Source organism: Lithobates pipiens, unplaced genomic scaffold (genome assembly GCF_037356315.1).
Source record: "Lithobates pipiens isolate NorthernLeopardFrog02 unplaced genomic scaffold, aLitPip1_a1.2 Scaffold_3, whole genome shotgun sequence".
In the NCBI taxonomy this organism is placed as follows: Eukaryota; Metazoa; Chordata; class Amphibia; order Anura; family Ranidae; genus Lithobates; species Lithobates pipiens.
The window spans coordinates 81,546,970-81,568,608 of NW_027507790.1; the positions used below are offsets into that span (position 1 = coordinate 81,546,970).

Genomic DNA, 21,639 nt, shown 5'->3' on the forward strand with positions numbered 1-21,639 from the left:
AGTATGGCTGAATTCGCATCGCACCCGCCGCAAACTCACACAGGACCTTTTTTTTGGTCCGCAGCAGAATCGGATCGCATGGGTGTTCACACCATGCGATCCGATTCCTGTCCGAGTTTGCAGATCGCACTGCGATATGCGGACTGATCTGGGGGTGTCATTAAGATTTCATTGACACTCCCAGCAGTCCGCATAGGGCAGTGTGAACTGCCGGCGGGAGGCATGTGATGCGGGAAAACGCAGCGGATTTGCGGCGTTCCCGCATCGCTACGGTGTGAACCTAGCCAAATGGTGCAGGTATCGGTGTGAGCACCCCTGCGATCCGATTTCGGTGCAGATCAAAAAAGGGGCCTGTGCCATTTTGGCGCAAATGCGATGCAATTTAAGCCATACAAATTTTTTAAATTTTTTGTTTTGTTTTTGTTTTGTTTTTTATGGCTAAAATCACATCACAGAGACATTGTATGTGATCTGCGCAGCAATGCGGTGCAAATTGCATGCAATGTCTAGCTTTGCACTAGTGTGCACCAGTCCTCAGGACAGGTGGTATGGTTCCTCCATCACATGAACAAGCATGGAGCTGCAGTATTGCTTATCTACCAATCCGCACATTCGCGGGGCGCTCCCTCTGTCTCAACATTGCTTAGCTTGGTGCTACGGTGACAACGGGGGGTCATACATAAAGTGGAACTTCCGCTCATCGGAACCCTCCAGTGTCACAGTTGGCACCTTTCAGGGGGGAGGGGGGTGCAGATACCTGTCTAAGGCAGGTATTTGCACCCACTTCCGGGCATAGACTCCCATGGGAGTCTATGCTTCTTCCTGTCCCAGCGCTCTGTCTGCTGGGACAAACACAGGTCCCAGAGACAGCGCAGACCATGCGCAGTAGGGAACCGGGAAGTGAAGCCTCAATGCTTCACTTCCTGATTCTCTCACCTTTTTTTTTTTTTTTTTTTTTTTTCCAGTGAAATCCCTCTTTAATGTCCCATTATTCCTAGATCATATGCAGAAGGGTGCTGATCACAATGCTTTTTATTTTTTGTCAAACGCTCTGCTTTTGCAATCTGCAATGCTAACCACACCCCCAAATACAGGTCGCAAACACAGTGCATTTGCATGGTAACGTAGTACTGTGCGATCCAGTTGAGGTGTATTTATTTTATTTATTTTTTCCTGCTAAAGTAGCGCATGCTCTGTTTTTGGTGGGATTTCAGGCCATTCAAAGGAATGGGCTGAAAATGAATCCCACAGCAATGGAATTTTTGTTGTGAGCCAGCTTTTAAAGGAGAAGTCCACCCTAACACTAAAATCTCTACATCTACAGGCATCCACAATCTAACACTAACCTATCTAGCCCTGTAAAAAAGAAATTAGTATACATTGCTTTTTCTGAAAGCGATCTGACCCAATTCCACGCTGAGCTGCCAGCTGCGGGTTCACTGTGGAGGGTGCAGATGACACAGCCAACAATGGGAGCCCCGTAGGAACTCTATGGGTGACATCACACCTTATTCATTTCAGAGCCGTTGTCGGCTGTGTCCTAAAGATCGGATCGGCTTAAAAAAAAAAAGGTATGTATAGTGATTTCCTTTTTACAGGGTTAGATTGGTTAGGATGTCTGTGTATGCAGGGATTTTAGTTTTAAACTGGATACATCCTATACAATTATGTTCGGATTTTTTCCTTTAGATTTACCAAAACTATATGAGGTCAAACCAAAACACTTTTCAATTTGTATGCAATCAGGCAGGCCCTTGCACTACACAGTTGAAGATAAATCTAAAGGAAATACAGCAAAAGTTGTATAGTGTGTATCCAGCCTTAGGCTGGACTTTAACCACTTCAGCCCTGGAGGATTTGGCAGCTCAATGACCGGAGGACTTTTTACAATTTGCCACTGCTCTGATTTAAAGAGGAAGTAAACCCTGATGAGTTTACTTCCTCTTTCATTCCCTGCAAAGGCAAAGCATAATGGACTACTATGCATTGCATAGTAGCCCATTATGTGTCACTTACCTGACACAGGAGCCAGCGAAGTCACCGCTGTCCCTTGTAATCCGCCGCATCCATCTTCTCGGTGGGTCTCGCAGCTCCACGGCTGTCATTCTGCAAAGCCGTGATGACGTCACTCCCGAGCATGCGCACGGGAGCCGAGACGCGTGGCATCTTTGTTATCGAGGATGCCACGCTCAGTGCGCCTGAGCGGTGCCCGTCTTCGGGCAAATATCTCCTAAACCATATAGGTTTGGGAGATATTTCTTGGACCTACAGGTAAGCCTTAATCTAGGCTTACCTGTAGGTCAAAGTGGTTTGTAAGGGTTTACAACCACTTTAACTGGTAATTGCGCAGTCATGCAATGTTGTACCCAAACTAAATTTGCTGTCTTTTGATGGTATTTTATTGCCTCTGGGATCTTTTATTTTTTGTGATATAAACGGAAAATGACCGAAAATATAAATATTTTTTACTTTTTGTGTGTATATAATTTTAGTCATACATCTATATGTGTATATATAATTTCAGTCATACTCTTAATTTTAGTCATACATTTAGGCCAAAATGTATTCAGCCACATGTCTTTGGTAAAAAAAAAAGTCACTAAGTGTATATTTATTGGTTTTACGCAAAAGTTATAGCATCTACAAACTAGGGTATGTTTTCTGAAATTGAGGCAGTCAAACTAAAAACTGCATAATCTCATTTCTTGAGGTGCTAAAATGGCAGGGCATTACAGCCCCCCCGACCCCATTTTGGAAAGTGTACACTCAAAGGAAATTGCTAAGAGGCATGTTGAGTCCATTGAATATTTTTTTTTTTTTTTTGTCACAAGTGATTGAAAAATGACAAAAAAATTTAAATGACACAAAGTTATCACTAAATGATATATTGCTCACACATGCCCTAGATATATGTGGAATTGCACCCCAAAATACATTCTGCTGCCTCTGTAGCACGTGGATTCCACATGTGAGACTTTTTGGGAGCCTAGCCATGTACAGGACACCGAAAACTAGTGATGCACCGAAATTTCGGCCGCCGAAAACATATCGGCCGAAAATGCCCTTTTCGGCAATTTGCCGAAAGAGAAAAACGGCCGATAATGGAGCCGAAAATGGAGCGTGGCCTGGGTGGGGCGGGGCTCCGCCCCCGGTGACGCCCATCATGGGGGGTGCATAGCGCAGGAGAGCCGCCTCCGCCGCCTGTTTGATCACAGCGCCGGGAACATCACAGCTTTCATTTCAATAGCTGTGTGTTCCCAGCCGGCCGCCGTCACACACAGCCCCTCCCCCTTGTCCGGACACTTAGATAGACAGATCATCCGCAGGATTGGACGGATGATCTGTCTATCAAAGTGCCCGGACAAGGGGGAGGGGCTGTGTGTGACAGCGTGCTGCCGGGAACACGCAGCTATTGAAATGAAAGCTGTGATGTTCCCGGCGCTGTGATTAAACAAGCGACGGAGGCGGCTCTCTTCCCTGCACAGGCTGGCTGCAAAGGGGGGCGCACTGGCTGCAAAGGGGGATGCCTCCTGTACCATGTTCTCTGACCACCTCCTGTACCGCGTCCCCAGTCTCTGACCACCTCCTGTATAAAAATATTTTTTAAAAACAGTCATTTTCGGTATCGGTTTTCGGCCTAGTGTATTTTTCAGTTTCGGTATCGGTTTCGGCACCAAAAAACCCATTCGGTGCATCCCTACCGAAAACCAATTACCGCCTTCAGGCTTTCTAGGGGCGTACATTTTTTTTTTTTTATATCGCTCCTCACTGCCTATCACAGTTTCAGAGGCCATGAAATGCCCAGATAGCACAACCACCTCCCCCAAATGACCCCATTTTGGAAAGTAGACACCCCAAGCTATTTGCTGAGAGGCATGTTGAGTATTTTGCAGATCTCACTTTGTGAGAAATTAAAATTTTTCATTTTTCAAAAATAAGAGCTGAAAAATACTCACCATGCCTCTTAGCAAATACCTTGGGGTGTCTGCTTTCCAAACCGGGGTCATTTGGGGGGGGGGGGTTGTGCTATCTGGACATTTCAGGGCCCCTGTAACTGTGATAAGTAGTGAGGAGTAAAGGTATCCCTGTACGCTGGAGAAGCAGCAGAAAGTGTTTTTGGGTGTAATTCCACATATAACCATGCCATGTTTGAACAATGGCATGCCATGGATATATTCCCAAATCTTGTGACAAAATATCAAATATTCCATGGACACAACATGCCTCTCAGTAAAAAGCTTGAAGTGTCTACTTTCCAAAATGGGGTCATTTGGGGGAGTTTTGTGCTTTCTTGGCATTTTATGGCCTTTGAAACTGTGATAGGTACTGAGGAGTGAAATAAATTATGTATACCCTTAGAAATCCTGAAGGCGGTGGGGGTCCTGTACGTGGCTAGGCTCCCTAATAGTCTCACACTTGTGGTATCCCTGTACTCAGGAGAAGCAGCAGAATGCATTTTGGGGTGTAATTTCACATATAACCATGCCATGTTTGAACAATATATCATTTAGTGACAACTTTGTGCAAAACAAAGTGTAATTTTCCAGAAACTTGTGACACAATATAAATCCATTCAGCAAATACAGCTTGGGGTGTCTACTTATGAAGACCAAAGCCATTTCTGACACATTTTGTTTAAATGAAATACATATATTATATTAGAGAGCACGAGAAAACCATGGAAGAGTTGGGGGGGGGGGGGGGGGTGGAGAGGCGTTCCCTCCCACTGCTTATAAAAGCAGTCTAAAGGCTAATTGGCCACTAGGATTGTTTTTACGTGAAAGCTGGCTGAAAATAAGGATACCTAAACCTACAGGCATCATTCTGGTATAACCATTCAAAGTCTAGAAACATACCAATACGTTGCTGGTCCTTGTTGGGCATGCATTGTAATTTTTTTTTTTTTTATTCAGGCAGCCTGTGGGCTAAACGAAAAAGATTGATCTGTGGGTATGCCCACCATTAGAATACCGCCCTTCACCCGCCCACGTCTAATGATGGGCATACATGCACCATTTTATTTTTAACTGTGGTGGTGACCATCACCTGACAGTGCTGGAGTCACATCTCTACGTATTGTGGGAGCAAACGCTGTTGCTGTCCAGAGAAATAAACCTGTGTTGCAGCTGAATGGTGTACCTGCTAAGCAAATAATAATAAAACAAACATTGCAGTATACCATAAATCCAAAGCAAATACAATAAAACGGAGAGAACGATAGATATAGCACAATAGTGAGCGGACATTAGGGTGAGAACAATAGAGAAGAAAAATACAACCACAACTATTTTTGGATTTTTTTATTTCCCCCTTTTTTTTTTTTTCACTTTTTTAAAAACTGTAAACTGAACATTGCAGATTAGGGTCTCTCAAAATCTGATGGCCGCCGAAACATATCGGCCAAAAATGCCCTTTTCGGCAATTTGCCAAAAGAGAAAAACGGCCGATAATGGAGCCGAAAATGGGGTGGGGGCAGGGCTCTGCCCCTGGTGACACCCATCATGGGGGGTGTATAGCGCAGGAGAGCCGCCTCCGCCGCCTGTTTGATCACAGCGCCGGGAACATCACAGCTTTCATTTCAATAGCTGTGTGTTCCCGGCCGCGTGCCGTCACACACAGCCCCTCCCCCTTGTCCGGGCACTTAGATAGACAGATCATCCGCAGGATTGGACGGATGATCTGTCTATCAAAGTGCCCGGACAAGGGGGAGGGGCTGTGTGTGACGGCGCGCGGCCGGGAACACACAGCTATTGAAATGAAAGCTGTGATGTTCCCGGCGCTGTGATCAAACAGGCGGCGAAGGCGGCTCTCTTCCCTGCACACGCTGGCTGCAAAATGGGACACGCTGGCTGCAAAATGGGGCACAGGCACACTGGCTGCAATGGGGGATGCCTCCTGTACTGCGTCGCCAGTCTCTGACCACCACCTGTATAAAAATATTTTTAAAAAAGTCATTTTATCGGTGCTGTTTCGGTATCGGTTTCGGCGCCAAAAAACCCATTTGGTGCATCCCTAATTTTAACCCTTGTGTTTAGGTTTTTATTTTTTATTTTTTTTCTCTGCCTGTAAATGCCTATTTATGCACGGACACATATTGATATTTTTTGTTCCTCTGTTAGCCGAACATCTTGTGCTTAAAGCGGTTCTTCACCCTAAAGGGGAAGTTCTGCTAATCTGATCCCTTCCCCCCCCCCCCCCACCCACTTCCGGGCAGACCGCCGCAGACGCTCCGCCCCCCCCCCCCCCCGTTGTGTTCTGGGAAACACACAGTTCCCAGAGATACAGCGGGGGACCATAAGAGACGTGCAGCACGACTCGCGCATGCGCAGTAGGTAATGCTTCACTTCCCGATTCCCTGACAGAGGATGGCGGCGGGGGCAGCAGCGAGACGAGCGATCGCTCGTTATCTGCCGCCGACATCGCTGGACCCTGGGACAGGTAAGTGTGATTTTATTAAGTCAGCAGCTGCAATATTAGTAGCTGCTGGCTTTTAATATTATTTTTTTTTTTTTTTTTTTTTTTTTAGGTGCAGAACCGCTTTAAGCCCTTAACCCTTTCACTGCTAAATCTGTAAATCATATGGTGACTGCAGCCACCAGGATTGTGTGAGAACCTGCCCATAAGTTGAAAGCATTTGGGCAGCAGTACTGCTGCCTGATTTACACTCGCCCTCCCGGGTACCAGCGCGCAGCCATGCTTTCTCCATTTGCCCATCTGCGTGGTCAGTAACGACATGGCAGGTGCTGGCAGCTGGAGAGGAAGGAGAAGGGTGGACATGCACCCGCCCTCCTCTTGTGACCCGTAAAGTGACATCTAAGACGTAACTTCCGGATCAACCGGCAAAGGAGGTTTTGCAACTCGATCTGCATTGGCAAAACATTCAGTGGAGCCCAGAGGAGACATGCAGGGTATTTGAGAGCCTGTCGCCTAAAGCAAAACCTCACAATAGGGGACTTTTTGTCCCCTATGTAATGGGGGGGGGGGGGGGGCAAAAAGTTAAACCCAAGCACAACATTCTGCCCCCACATATACACATATGTAAACGCATGTGTCGGGGTGCCTATGTGTGAGAACGTTGGTTGCAATACGCGTTGCATATTGCTACGCTTGCCAGAGAGAGCAATAATTATAACGCAAGACCTCCTCTGTAACACTAAAGTGATATCTATTAAGGGGCTTTTGACGTGTCGCCTATAGAAAATATAGGGTACTGAAGTTTGTCATTTCACGGGCGCACACAAATTTAGAGTTTGACATGTTTGTTATCTCTTTACTTGGTGCAACCTCGTCTTCTACATTTTACCAAAAATTTTGTAGTGTATTGTGTTTTTTTGCCCTAAAATTCACATTAGTGTGGTGTGATTTTTTGCTTCCAATCCCCTTGTGGAGGCAACTGAAAGACTTAAGAATGTGTGGAAAATATTACTAAACCCACAACAGTAGAATCAGTCTGTATATGGAGTAAAGCATGCTGTTTACACTCAAAGTGGAACCTAAGGGGTTAATCCTCTGCATTGTGTAAAGAGTCTGTTTGATCCTGGCTTCTCTAATCCTCCCCTTCTTCAACAGCGCCAAAACCATCTCCTGATAGAACAGAGGCTAGGGGACAAGCGGCACATTCTCTGCCTGGTATGTATTGCTAGTGAGTTGGTGTGTGTGTGTGTGTGTGTGTGTGTGTGTGTGTGTGTGTTTTTGTATTTTTTCTTCGGCGAGTGCATAAGATGATCAGCTCTGTCAAGACAGAGGGTCTGGGGTCATGCAGCCTTATAAGACAACCTGAGGAGTTTGAAAACTTTTCCTACAAGCTTTAAAGTGGTTGTAAACCCTTACAAACCACTTTGACCTACAGGTAAGCCTAGATTAAGGCTTACCTGTAGGTCCAAGAAATATCTCCCAAACCTACACGGTTTAGGAGATATTTGCCCGAAGACGGGCACCGCTATCTACGGCGCATGCAAAAAAGGTAACAGCTGTGGGGGAGAGATAGAGGAAGTAAAACAGTGTTAGCCCTTGTACACACGGTCGGAGATTCCGACAACCAAATCCGTCGGATTTTGTCCGACGGATCTTGTCTGAAACTGTTGGATACACACAGTCGGACAAAGTTGTCGGAAAATCCGATCTTTCAGAACGTGATGACGTAATTTCGTTACGATGGGACTACGTTCAGGCTAGTAGCCAATAGCTTTGGTGTAGGAATTTGATCTGAGCATGCATGGCACTTTGTATGATCGGAATTCTCTACACATGATCGGAGTATGTCCGATCGGAGCATTTTGTCTGAAAATATTTCCGGCAAGTTGGAAAATTTGGTCCGATGCAGACCACACACAGTCGGAATGTCCGACAAAACGCTCCGATCGGACACATTCCGTCGGAATCTCCGATTGTGTGTACAAGGGCTTAGAAGCAGGATAGGCTTCTTTTTGAAGAGAAGGGTTTTCAGGGATCGCCTAAAGATGGATAGATTAGGGACAGTCGAGAGATTGGGGTAGGGAGTTGCAAAGGATGGGAGAAGCTGTGGACAAATCCTGGAGGCGAGCATGGGGGGGAGGTGACAAAGGCTTGGTTGGTATTTTGGGACTAGGTTAGTGATGTAGCTGGGGGAAGAGTTATGGATGGCTTTGTAAATTATTGTTAGTACTTTGAATTTTATTTGTTGGGTGCAGTGGTGATCAAATAACACCCAAAAGAAAGCTCTATGTTGGGGGGGGGGGGGGGGGATTACGTACACTTTATTTGGGTACAGTGTTGCATGACCACACGGTTGCCAGTTAAAATGACGCTTTTCATGTTGCAAAAATGTATTGATTGTAAAGGGGAGATACATTTTCTGCGGGTCAAGTGATTAACATGTATACACACAGGATATTAGATCGGTATTCATATGTATACATTCACAGCACACATGAGATTTGTATTCCTAATTACATTAAACACACACTTTAGATTCTGTATTACTATTTGTACACTGTGTGGATCGTCAGGACTGATGCACAGAGTAGTTGTAGGGCGGAGTTAAGCCTGAGTGACCGGGGGCGTCTCTGAGGGCGGCCTTTACACGTGCCAGCTCCGCCATTCGCCTCCTCTCCGTCCCTTTAAAGATGGCGGCGCTCGCTTTGCGTGTGATCGCTGAGCATGCCCACTAACTCCAGCACAACCAACCCTCCCTGTCTGTTTCCTAGGAAAGAAAATGTCCAAACGCAGCGGCGGAAGAGGCGGGGAAGCACCGGAAACCGATCGATCCGGGGGAACCAATGAGAACAAGCCGAAAATGAACGGGGTCGGTGTGATTTTGTGTTTTTGTTTTTGAAGCTTCTTGTGTTTAGCCAGTTGAGGTCAGGACTCCATAGCGGCCCCTGGGAGGATTGCTAGGGAACTGTTTTGTTGTGCTCTAGGATTCCCTGGGATCGGTTCAGGGAGGATCTGGTATAGCCGATGTAGATCATGTCTGGCTGCTGATTTCTGCATTCGTGGAAGTAGCTGCAGGGAGCTCAGAGCTAGAAGTGGCTGCAATGATGGGACTAGACAGATTGGGGGGGCTGGCTTCCATGTACATTAGGGGTTAAATAGATACTTTCTACTTGTTTGGTGCAGGAAATGTAGTGAGGATCTCCTTGTCTCATCATGTATAGTTGCTGCTTGTGTGTATATATAGTGTACCAAGTCTGTCTGCTCCACCCACTATGTTTAGTGCTGAATCAACTGCTACACGGGGCGCTGTCAGTTCTGTCTTAATCAAATTCTCTGAGTCAGATCAAAGCATGATTTGTACATTTCAATTATTTATTTTTTCTTTCCCATGGATAAGCAGCCCCATATATGCAGACTTGTCTTTCCACCTCCCGGGTAAAACCTTTTTACGTTCGTCCAGCAGATCTGTACAGACCAGAAGGTGGGCAGATGTAGGAAGGTGCTTACGTCTGCCCACCCATGGGTGGTGGTCTGCTGTCCTTTTTGTATGGGTTAAAAGACAGATTTCATCTGTGTAAAGGAGGGCCTATTTTAACAATGTGAGAATTTGCAGGCAGTTGACGTCTAATTATGTTATTTTTTTCATGCATATGAAGTTTAAAAATGTTTTAGCTTTCAGAAGTTGGAAGAAAAAAAATGCCTCCCAATTTATTTATTTTGGTGGTTAGCATAGTTATATATTCTACCCACTAGAATCAATTGACACACATAACTGCACGTTATGTATGTTTTGGAGCATTTATTGCGTTGGCGTGAAAAAAAAATTATCTCTATCTCTATCTCTATCTCTATCTCTATCTCTATCTCTATCTCTATCTCTATCTCTATCTCTATCTCTATCTCTATCTCTATCTCTATCTCTATCTCTATCTCTATCTCTATCTCTATCTCTATCTCTATCTCTATCTCTCGTATTTAATTCCAAAAGCAGCTTAATTCGGGGGGGCAAGTAAAATAGAATTTATGGTTGAATATGTTTTTATTAATCCATCAAAGTGGATGCAATAAAATATCCATGAAAACCATTATCGGACAAGTAAATACAGTGCACTCAATTCTCATAAGCTATTTTTTTTCACTTGAACGGGTACCTTCGCCAGTAAAAGTTCAATTATAGTGATTACAAGAACCCAAACAGGTTATAGAAAGTGTTTTGTAATAACAAAGAGGATCCTCAGGGTGGTCCATAACACACATGTAGTGCATTAGTAAATGACAAAAAAAAAAATAGATGGTATGTGACCATATTCATGGAGAGGAGACGGGAAGTATTTTTAAAGCGGAACTTCACGTCCTCCTCCCCTTTTTGTTGTTGCAGCCACTCAGTGGAGGGAGATTTCTGCAGCATATTTGGCAAGTAAAGAATTGCAGTCTATAGAAAATGATATGCCAAGTGGTTGGAGGGAAGCTTCAAAATGGCAAAGTTTTTATTACAAATGATGTGAGCGGACTGCCGGTTCTATTTAAAGCTGAGTTCCAGGCTTTTAATAAGTCACCCACTACAAAAGTTTAGCTGCTTACTTTTAATAAACACACTTGCCTGTTCCACGGTCCAGCGATGCGACTGCATGGAGCCCCGCGCCTCTCTTCGGCGCATCCATTGGAATTGTGGGCACCCAGCCGTGACAGCTTGCGGCTTCACGGCCGGACATGCACTGCGCATGCGTGAATCGCGCTGCACTCTCCCAGTGGAGAGGCAATCTTCTGGGACTTGCCACATGTCCCAGAAGATTGCCGAGAGGGAGGGACCGGGGAGAGGAGGAGTTGCCCAGGTGGTTTTGTGGGCGAAAGGATGAAGTGGGACAAGAAGTCCCACTCTAAAGTATGGGGAGGGGGGGAAGGAGTGCTTAAAGCGGATGTTCCACTATTGGGTGGAACTCTTCTTTTAAAGGGAGGAAAGCGAGAGATGAAGGGGAATAGAGAGACCCAGTTGTAGACAGGAGTTGCTCTGAAGTTTAAAAGGGGGGAAAAATATACATTAAAGTATTTTCATGGCGTGAGCATATTGCCTAGCTTCTCAAGAGTAGTGCACCTGAATGTACCAGAGGGTGGGAGAAGAAGGGAGAAGAGTCTGGGCATATACACTGTGAGCTGATTGCAGGAAAGGCACACACCCCCCACTTCACATAGACACAGGAACAAAGAAACTTTCAGAGCTGCAGTCTGAATAGACAATCTCTCTGCTCTAACTCGTAGTTCCTTCCCTGACACAAATTTCCAGCTGCGTTTATCTCATGTGTCGGAGAGCTTGTCATAAGTTATCATGCTGATAAATGAGGAACAAAGCAGCAGAGACACACGACTTAGAGCTTTGGAGAGAGAAGTAAACGCTACAGATATGTGCCCAGTTCAGATTTCATGAATGGGGTTTACAACCACTTTAAGGAATGTTAAACGTTAGATGCCCATTAAAGTTGATGAACTATAGTAACTAACTTTTCTGAGAACTCAAACGTATATTTGTTTAAGGGTGTTTTTTTTTTTTTTTTTTCTGTTTTTAATAATTGATTTGTCTGTAGGATGTGGGACATGGCGTTCAATCGAAAATCCCTGATTATATGAGCTCTACTAAGACGCCTAATGTGCGTCCTCCTCTTCAGGAAGAAAACTCCACTCCGCTCCATGAGGAGCGCAAAAGTGGTAAAGCCTTTTCAGATCCTCGCAAAAAAGCACAAGGTAAGAACTACAATACCTGTTAAGCATATGAACTGGTAACTTTATAACTTGGATTGTTTGGCTATGATCACGGTTGCATATGCATACATGGCAATTAATGGGAGAATAAATTTTTTTTTTTTATAGAGTATATTGGTCTCGGTATAAATGCTCTCAGCCTCCAATTTTATCAATTTGTTAAAGGGCAAATAGCTGTGTGCGGTAAAATGTACATATTCAGCAATGGGCAGAGGTAACACTCTTTTTGAAAGACAGCATTGGAAGATATCCAAAGCAAAATGTGTGTCATTATTTTAAAGAAAAATCGCAGCCTAAAATTTAGGTGGAGTATGAGTAGGGCCCCTTGTGCTTGAAATTAGAATTATCTATGGAGCATACAAAAGATAGAACCCAGGATTTTTTTTTCTTTTGCTTTTTGAGATAAGGTGTGTCCACTATAATGACAGCAATAAGTGGTGGTTCCGAGACAAGGAGTCATGGGGAAAGATGAATGGATTTCCAATGGTAAATCGTTACAATGGAGCCATCTAGACTAACTAGTTTACTTCAAATAGATGTTCAACTTTTTTTTAAAGCCTATCCACAGAGGTTTTATGCAAAGAAGAGTAAGGCCAACTTTCCCCTTAATATGCACATGTTTAGGCTGCTCCTCATCAGTTATTCCTATGATCACAGCGTACACTTGAATTTCATAACATCATTACTGTAATCCCAATATAAACAGTTTTATTTTTGATTTGTAAGGTTACTTGAAAAGCCTCATGTTGTGAGTTCTGCCTGTCTGCTGGCCATCTTTCCACAAATCCCTGGGTTCCCTGCATGCATTGCAACTTTTCCTTTTGATATTTACGTTCAGTTTTTAAGGACTACATGTCCCATGGTATCTTGCTGCCTGCAGTCTTTGATTCCTGTACCGACACTGCCTTCTGAAACTCCTCCTATCAGCACCTCTAGTTCAGAAGGTAGGCTCTGTGAAGTGTGACACAGTGGTGCTTACTCACAGGGCATAGTGAATACATGTCCCAGAACTCAAGGAAGTAAATATGTGGGGATCTTCACAAAGTACATTTACAACTTTAAAGCAGGACTAAAGAATGCAGAATACTCATTTTAGTTCCAGCAATATAATCATTGGATCCCTCACTGGCTGCTGAGATCTTTACAGGCTTCTTCCTGGTGCCAGGTTTTCAGCTTCTCCATTGGCTGATGGGGGTGATGTGACTCTTGCGCATGCACCCAGTAGTCTGTCCAGCACACTGGCACCATGTTGAGATTGTATGCTGAGTTGTGCATGCACAGTTCAGTGTACATTCAGTGGAAGTTTGTAAGCAGACAGTTTATTTTTTTTTTATTTATGCAGAAGAGCTATAAAAGCTGCCTGCTCGCTTCAGGCATGGATGCTGACAGTTTCTGCTACTGCAGCCCCTGCACCCAACACTCATGGCTGACAGTATTCAATGGCTTGAATAAAATTGGCATCCCCAGCTGCCACCTGGACTTGGTTTGCAAACATTAGATATAACTTCTGGAAGAAGTAAAGTTAATCTTTTGTGGGGTGACTTGGCTCCAACAATTTTGAGATCTATGGACCCTTTCACACGATAAGCCCAATCGGATCCGCGTGTCTGATTTTAGTCTGATCTGCTAAAAACACATATGGCGATACATTCAGCCATCCGTCGACTGGATGAGATCTAATGAAAACGGACATGCTGTCCACTTTCGTCCAATCTCCCCATAGAAATCAGACTGACCTGTCATCCGCTGGCTCAACAGAGATCTCCCGCTGAGCTGGCGGACTCCACTGAGTGGATCCGCCCTGTGTGAAAGGGGCCTTAGGCTTCATGTACATGGGATGTTTAAAACCTCTCCTGAATGATTTAACTTGAGAGTAAACTACATTTAAAAACGTCCGTTGTGCCGCATTTGTGTTTAGAAGTGTGTTTTTTTTTTTTTTATTTTTTTTTATTTTTTTACATTTAAAATAATCAAATCTTTCTCCATTAAAAAAGCTTGTAAGCTAAGCACGTGTTACTGAGTTACCGCGTTTACAAGCAGTTACAGACATTTGGCATTTTCAAATACCTCTAAACATCCATCGTGTGTGTGTGTTTTTTATTTTTTGCTTTAAATGCTTCTGCCCATCTGCTCCTAAATGTCCGTTTGCCAGCAGCAGTGTACATGAGGCTTTAGAATAAAGACTTTTTTTTTTTTTTATCTTTTTCATAAGTTTTGGATAGTAGTTTGACATGGCGGTTTTCAATGTCATAACTGCATAGCACACAGTCGCTGGCTCTCTGCTCTGCCCCCTCCCAGTGCTCGCTGAAGTTACCGCTGTGAAAAGGATGGCAGCGGCTTGCTCAAGGTCCTAAGCATGCTGAAAGGCTGAGCCAACTTCCAGTCAGGCATCTGAGTGGATCCCGACATTAAAGTCGAGATCCCTGCAGAATCTAGACCATGTCATTGATGTCAGCCCAACGGCAAAAGTAGAGCCAAAAGAGCCCTACTTCTTTTTAAAAGTATTGTTTGGCCATGAGACTACAAGTCCCAGCAGGCCTTGCCTGGCAGATGCTCTATGTATGGCATGAGGTGGAAGTTGCAGCTTTTGACAGCAGCAGTAATGATTGCTGTTTTTACTCAGCGACTTTTGAATGTTGTATAGACAGCTGGGAACGGCCAGCAAATACAAGGGATGGAGATGCTGAAGGACAAGGGTATACTACACATGCCCTGTGTGTATGTTGAATGCACCAGGTCTGCAGCTATTATATATATATACTTTTCTTTTTTTTTTGTGTTTTATTTTTATTTTATTTTTAAATGAGGCCTTGGTTCTCAGTCAATGAACTATAGAGTGTTTTGAGACGTTATGGAGTTTTATTTGGGGGTGGGGGGGGGGGGAGAAGTGGTGTTTTGTTTTCCTTTTTTTAGTAATTGTGTCTTGTCTATATATTTGAAATATTTTAGCTGAGAAGAAAAGTGTTGCTATATCAGACCCAAAAAGCAAAGCCACAGAGCACAAGAACAGTGAAAGTAGTGTGTCGGATAGTGTTCTGGTCCAGAAACAAAGCTTGGCTGAGCCACCAAAGAAGCTAAACCCCATTGACCGGAAGCCAGAACCAAAAAAGACGGTCAAAAAAAAAACCTACAAGTGAGTTTGGAATGTTGTCATGGTAACACTGGTTTGACTTTAAAGTGGATTCATAATCCTGTGTCCTACTTTGCTTATCCTTGCGCTAGATATAAAAAATAAAAAATAAAAAAATTTAAGTGCTAATGCAAGCAGAACATGCCCTCTGTTATTTTATTCCATACCGTCCTTAATCCATAGACTGTCCCCAAACTTATCGGACGGGTGTTGCAGGTGTCTACGAGAGGAAGGGGCATTCTTCCACACATGGTTTTCATGCCCTGCTCTCAACAAATAATGGGCAAAAGTTCACAATATAATTTTAGCTGTAATGGGCACAACTATTGAGTTTACCCCGGCACAATACTCATGTCAGTGTACTAAGATTTCAGCTCAGTGCTATAGGAAATCCTAAACTATCCATATGATCAATGCAATGAGATTAGGCAAACTAAATCATTGGTTGGATGCTTAATCCTCCGAATCCGAGGCAATGGTTTTTGAGGCAGAATAAAATAGATGTGGTAGAAGAGCGTATTCACCTTGCTTAAGACAGACTGGGAAGTTTCACTAAGGCCCCTTTCACACTGGGGCGGGAACAGCGTCAGCAGTAAAGTGGCGCTATTCTTAGCGCCAGTATGCGGCCACTAGCGGAGCGGCTTTAATCCCCGCTAGCGGCCGCAAAAGGGTTAATACCACCCGCAAAGCACCGCTGCAGCGGTGTTTTGCTGGCGGTATAGCCGCGCTGCCCCATTTATTTCAATGGGTAGGAGCGGTGAATACAGCACTCCAAAGATGCGGCTAGCAGGACTTGTTTCACTGTGCTGCTAGTGCACCGCTCCAGTGTGAAAGCCCTCCGGCTTTCACACTGCAGTGAAAGGGGCCAGATTTTTTTCAGGCGCTATTTTTAGCACTGTGGCACCTGGAAAAAATGCCCCAGTGTGAAAGGGGCCTAAGATTTAGTTGTGTTGGCCTGATTAGCATAGACCCTCTGCCAGAGTCCCAGGCTTTAATGACGCAGATGTGCAGGTAAAAAAGCACAGAATACAGCAGGAAGATGCACCCTGCAATTCAGGGTAAGGGGTGGAGGGTAGTTGGGGATTCTTTATGGGACCATGCTACACCTTAACCACTTCAATAAAGGGCCCTTTCACCCCCCTTCCTGCCCAGGCCAATTTTCAGATTTCAACTCTGTCGCACTTTGACACTTGAGCAGTCATGCAACACGGTATCAAAATTACATTTTTTGAGACACTGCTTTCTTTTGGTGGTATTTAGACTAGACTTAAAAAAAAACGTATTGCCGGGCTTTAGGAGCAAAGCCCATTCATTTCAATGGGCAGGGGCATTTTTGGAGCGCCCCAAAGATGCTGCTTGCAGGACTTTTTCTACTGCCCAGCAAGTGCACCGCCCCAGTGTAAAAGCACCCATTCAAATGAATGAGAGGCAGTTTTCAGGTGCTATTTTTAGAGCTAATACACCTGAAAACTGCCTCAGCATAAAAGGGGTCTTAATTGCCACCGGGGTTTTTTTTTTCTTAAACCAATGAAAAATGACTGGAAATTTGGGGGTCAATTATTTTTTTATTTGCAGAATTTTGACAAACTAATTTTTCTTCCTTGACTGGTGCCAATGAGGTTGTGCTGATGGACACATCGATCAGAGCGTGCCTGATGCATAGTTCTGGTAGGGGGTCCATAGAACTGAAGAGTTTCGCTGTAGTTTTCTTTCGGCTATAGTGTGGGTGGGAAGGAGTTAAACATGGGTGTAAAAAAAAAAAAAAAAAAAAAAATGGTCTGAAAAAAGGAGGACTTGCCTTTTTGTATTTGTTTTTTATTCTTGAGTTTTCTTTACTATTTATTATTATTTTTTTTTTTTCACTCAGAGTACGAGGAACCAAATCTCCAAACAGAAAAGTTACAGACTATTTTAAAGTTAGAAGAAGCTGTAGGAAAAACAAAACTGAGATAGAGGTATGCTTTTAGAATAAAATATTTATTATTGTCGGGGGCTTTCCTCCCCTGCCCCCCCCCCCCCTCTCAGTGAAATGGGTCCTCTCTGGCCAATTCTCGATCTCCGACCCCGGTGTTCCTCACATTGATGTAAAGGGGTACCAAATCCGCACGTTGTGTAAGAGGCACAGAGTACCATTATCAGTATTGCATAACACACAGGGCTTAGTGTGTACAGTTCAGTGCTGAGGTATTTGTATCACACAGGACACCGAAAAATATCAGCACAATGAACAGAACTTGTACAGTGCCTTGCAAAAGTATTCATCTCCCTTTTTCGTGTTTTGTTGCCTCACAACCATGAATTGTTTGAGAATTTGCATCATTTCATTTACAGAACATGCCCACAACTTTGAAGATGGTGTGTGTTTGTTTTTTTGTTTGCGTCACAATAAAATAAAAAAACAAAATAACAGAAAATTTTAATGTGCATAACTGGTCACCCTCCTAAAGTCAATACTTTGTAGAGCGATCTTTTGCAGCTATCACAGCTCCAATTCACTTTGGACAAGTCTGTATGAGCTTGCCACATCTTATCATTTTTGCCCATTCCTCCTTGCAAAACTGCTCCAGCTCCTTCAAGTTGGATGGTTTTCCCTTGTGTACAGCAATCTTTAAGTCTGACCGCAGATTTTCTATTGGATTTAGGTCTGGGCTTTGACTAGGCCATTCCAACACATGCATGTTTCCCCTTAAACCACTTAAGTGTTGCTTTAGCAGTGTGTTTGGGGTCATTGTCCTGCTGGAAGGTGAACCTCCGTCCTAGCCTTAAATAACACAGATTGGTACAAGTTTTGCTCAAGAATATCTCTGCATTTAGCACCATCCATGTTTCCCTCAACTCTGACCAGTTTCCCAGTCCCGACTTCTGAAAAACCTCCCCACAGCATGATGCTGCCACCACGTTTCACCGTGGGGATGGTGTTCTTCATGTGATGTTGGGTTTGTGCCAGACATAGCGTTTTCTTTCTTTAATGGCCAAAAAGTTAAATTTTAGTCTCATCAGACCGGAGTACTACCGGAGTCTCGCGCATGACTTTTCGCAAACTCAAAGCGTGACTTTTTTTTTTTTTTTTGCTGAAAGTAATGGCTTTCTTCTGGTCACTCTGCCATAAAGCCCGACTCTGTGGTGTGTACGGACTATTGTTGTCCTATGTATAGATTCTTTGCTGTGGCACTTTGATGGTGCTCTTAGGGATCATCAAATATTTGGATATATAATTTTTTTTTTTTTTTTTTAACCTAACCCTGACTTCTCAACAACATTGTCCCTTACTTGTTTGGAGAGTTCCTTGGTCTTCATGGCAGTGTTTGATTAGTGGTGCCTCTTGCTTAGGTGTTGCAGCCTCTGGATCCTTTGAAAAAGCTGTGTGTGTGTGTGTGTGTGTGTGTGTAATAACAGATCATGTGACGCTTAGATTGCACACAGGTGGACATTTCACAAATTATGTGACTTCTGAAGGTAATTGGTTGCACGAGAGATCTTTATGGGCTTCATAACAAAGGGGGGTGAATACCTATGCACATGCCAATTATCATACATTTTTTTCAGAAAAAAAAAATATGTATATATTTTTCAAACTTTTGTGTTCTGATCCATCACACATAATTCAGAGTAAAAATAATTGAACTGTAATGTAACAAAATAGGTAAAAAGCCCCCCCCCCCCAGGTAGTTGGCATCAGGACCTGGGGCACCAACCAATACCCAGCTCTGCACAAGCCCCAGCTGCCCGGCAATAACACACAGAAGATGGTAGAGAAAGTGAGTAGTGCAAAAACTTGCTCTACCACCTTCTGTTTTAAGGACCGAGGTGGCGGAACGCTGTTCAGGCAAAAAAAAAAAAAAGCCCCGATTATTGTGGTTGTATACATGTAAAATGCTGAGCATGTCTTTTTATATTTTGCAGTTGGAGGAGAAGAAAAGAATAGATGACCTAATTACAAGTGGCAAAGAGGAGGGGATGAAGGTAACTATTGATAGACAAGCTTATTTTTACAGGTACTTTTTAGCTAAAACTGAACATGAATCCCAGAGTTGTATGCAAGGCAACATGGGGCACCTGCTAAGTAGTTCCCCCCCCCCCCCCCCCCTCTCTCTCTTTAACCAGCCACTGCTATATGACCTGATCTGCTCTAGTCCATTTTTTTTCCCCAGTTCTCTGGTGTTTTTTTGAACATGCAAGCTTTTGATGCTGAAAAACACCCTTCTTTATTAGAGTAAGGAAACTTAACATTTTAATTGCCCTGTTGTAACCCAATCTAAACCTTGCCATAATGTTTTTAGATTTTATTCTGTCTTTTTTTGCAAAGACAGCATATGCGCAGTACAATCGCACATACTTCAGTGGGTCCAGGAAGCAGATCTACTTAGTTTAAGTGGTAGCAAATGTGAAAGTCGCATACAAAAGTGTCTTGAGCCCTCATTCACACTGAATGCGGGTTTGAAATCAACTTGCACAATTTCCAACCCACATTTCGGTGTGCGTTCAGGGGCGATTTGAGAGGCGTTTTGTGAGGGTTCATACACAGATGTCTATTGAAATCGCCCCAAAGTCGCCAAAAGTAGTGCAGGAACTACTTTTGGAAATCGGTGTAGCGCCACACTGATTGGGACAGTGCCGTTGGTGAGATTTGGCATGTGGTTTGACGAGAACCATTTATAAAGGCATTTGGTGCCTTTATATCCTTTGTGTCAATTGAGGAATAAAAAGTTTTACTGCCTGAAGTTAAGCTTGACGTTTGAAATGGACTGTAAGAGAACCAAGCTGCTGTGTTTCTGCGACATTCTGGAATCTGAAGAAACCCATTATGCACCTGAAGACTCCAGTATTACTTTATCCAACCTAAAATTTTACTTAACTGTAGAAAGGTTTACTTTTTAAATTTGCTCTAAGCCTCATATTCATCTTTTAGATGGAATACTAAAAGCTTGTTATTTCTTTACATTCAGATTGATATCATTACTGGTAAAGGCCGAGGTGTGATTGCAACTCAGAATTTTAGACGGGGAGAATATGTTGTAGAATACCATGGCGATCTTATAGAAATTACAGATGCAAAGAAACGAGAAGCGGCATATGCTGAAGACACCTCCACTGGCTGCTACATGTACTACTTCCAGTATTTAAATAAAACCTACTGGTGAGTATGTGTAAGACTACTTTTATAGCTCTTCAAAAGAAACCTGTAAATGTTCTATACCTGTGTATATTTGAGAGCTGTACTGATGCAAATGATGACTTTGAGAAAATGGCTAGTTTGTGTATTTTTTAGTTGGTTTGAGGGGCTGGAATGTATTGTTAGGATTGTCTGTCTTTTTTATACTTGATCACTTTTAGGGCTGGTTCACACTGCCGCAATGCAGGAACCCTGCAAATCCATTGCGGGTTCCCACATCGTATTTTTCCCAGCGGCAGTTCACACTTCCCTATGCAAACTGCTGGGAGTGTCAGGTAAAAGTTAATGACTCCCAAATCAGTTTGCATATTGCAGTGTGGTCTGCAAACTCAGACAGGAATTGGATCGCATGAGTGTGAACAATTCTTTGCGGACAAAAAAAGGGCCATGTGCGAGTTTGCTGCACATTCAGCCTTATGAGCTTTATGGCTGAAATCCCATCACACAGAGATCGTATGTGACTCAGTGCGGTGCGAATCACATCTGATCTGACATCGCACCAGTGTGAACCGGCCCTTAAGCTGTACTTGAGACAGATATTGGGCACCATTTCATGCCATTTTGTTTTTCTTTCAAAATTAATAAATGTTTTTCTCATCCGTTTAAAGACTCAGCAAGTCATACACGGTTAGGTTATACTGCTGCCAACAGGAGGATTGGACACTGGCAAACAAAGAAAACTGTAGGCCATCTTTGGATAAACCATTCAGGAAGCCTGAGTTTGCTAGTGTCCCAGGAGGGTGGATATCTATCTAGTTCTGCTGGAAAAAGTCTAACCATATGTTGCAAGCGTATTCTTCAAGCTTTTTTTATTAATTTTCTTCAGTCAAGATTCCTCATACGTTGCTGCTTGAGCTGGTTTCTACATGGCAGCTTTTCAGATCAGTATTTTTATTTTTTTTTTGTTTTGTGACTGGGTAGGGGTACAATACTCATTCACATAGGGGGAAGGCCAGGATCTGGAGGGCCCCCTTGTTTAAAGGGGTTTTCCAGATTCTGATACCACCGGCCAAGTGTTGTCGAGAAGATGCCCTTATCCCCATTAACAAAGCAGGGCATGCAGTATTTTATGGTTTGGTTCAGGAGGGGGGGGGGGGGGGCACGCACGCTTTTCCTCTCCCTTTCCTGACTTGCCAGGCTGCATGCTCGGATAAAGGCTTGGTATGGA

The 21,639-nt window shown here is 43.7% G+C and overlaps 1 protein-coding gene across 2 annotated transcripts in view; it reads left to right on the forward strand.

Annotated features, from left to right (window-relative positions):
- Window positions 1–21,639, forward strand: part of KMT5A (lysine methyltransferase 5A) — a 28,027-nt gene that overhangs the window by 737 nt on the left and 5,651 nt on the right. The window contains exons 2-8 of one of the 2 annotated variants that reach the window (XM_077461917.1): window positions 7,570–7,629; window positions 9,186–9,283; window positions 11,994–12,150; window positions 15,118–15,301; window positions 17,166–17,253; window positions 19,202–19,261; window positions 20,245–20,435. In XM_077461917.1, coding sequence (XP_077318043.1) covers window positions 7,570–7,629; window positions 9,186–9,283; window positions 11,994–12,150; window positions 15,118–15,301; window positions 17,166–17,253; window positions 19,202–19,261; window positions 20,245–20,435 — 838 coding nt within the window. The remainder of the gene's footprint in view (window positions 1–7,569; window positions 7,630–9,185; window positions 9,284–11,993; window positions 12,151–15,117; window positions 15,302–17,165; window positions 17,254–19,201; window positions 19,262–20,244; window positions 20,436–21,639) is intronic. The other variant, XM_077461918.1, reaches the window with a different exon arrangement.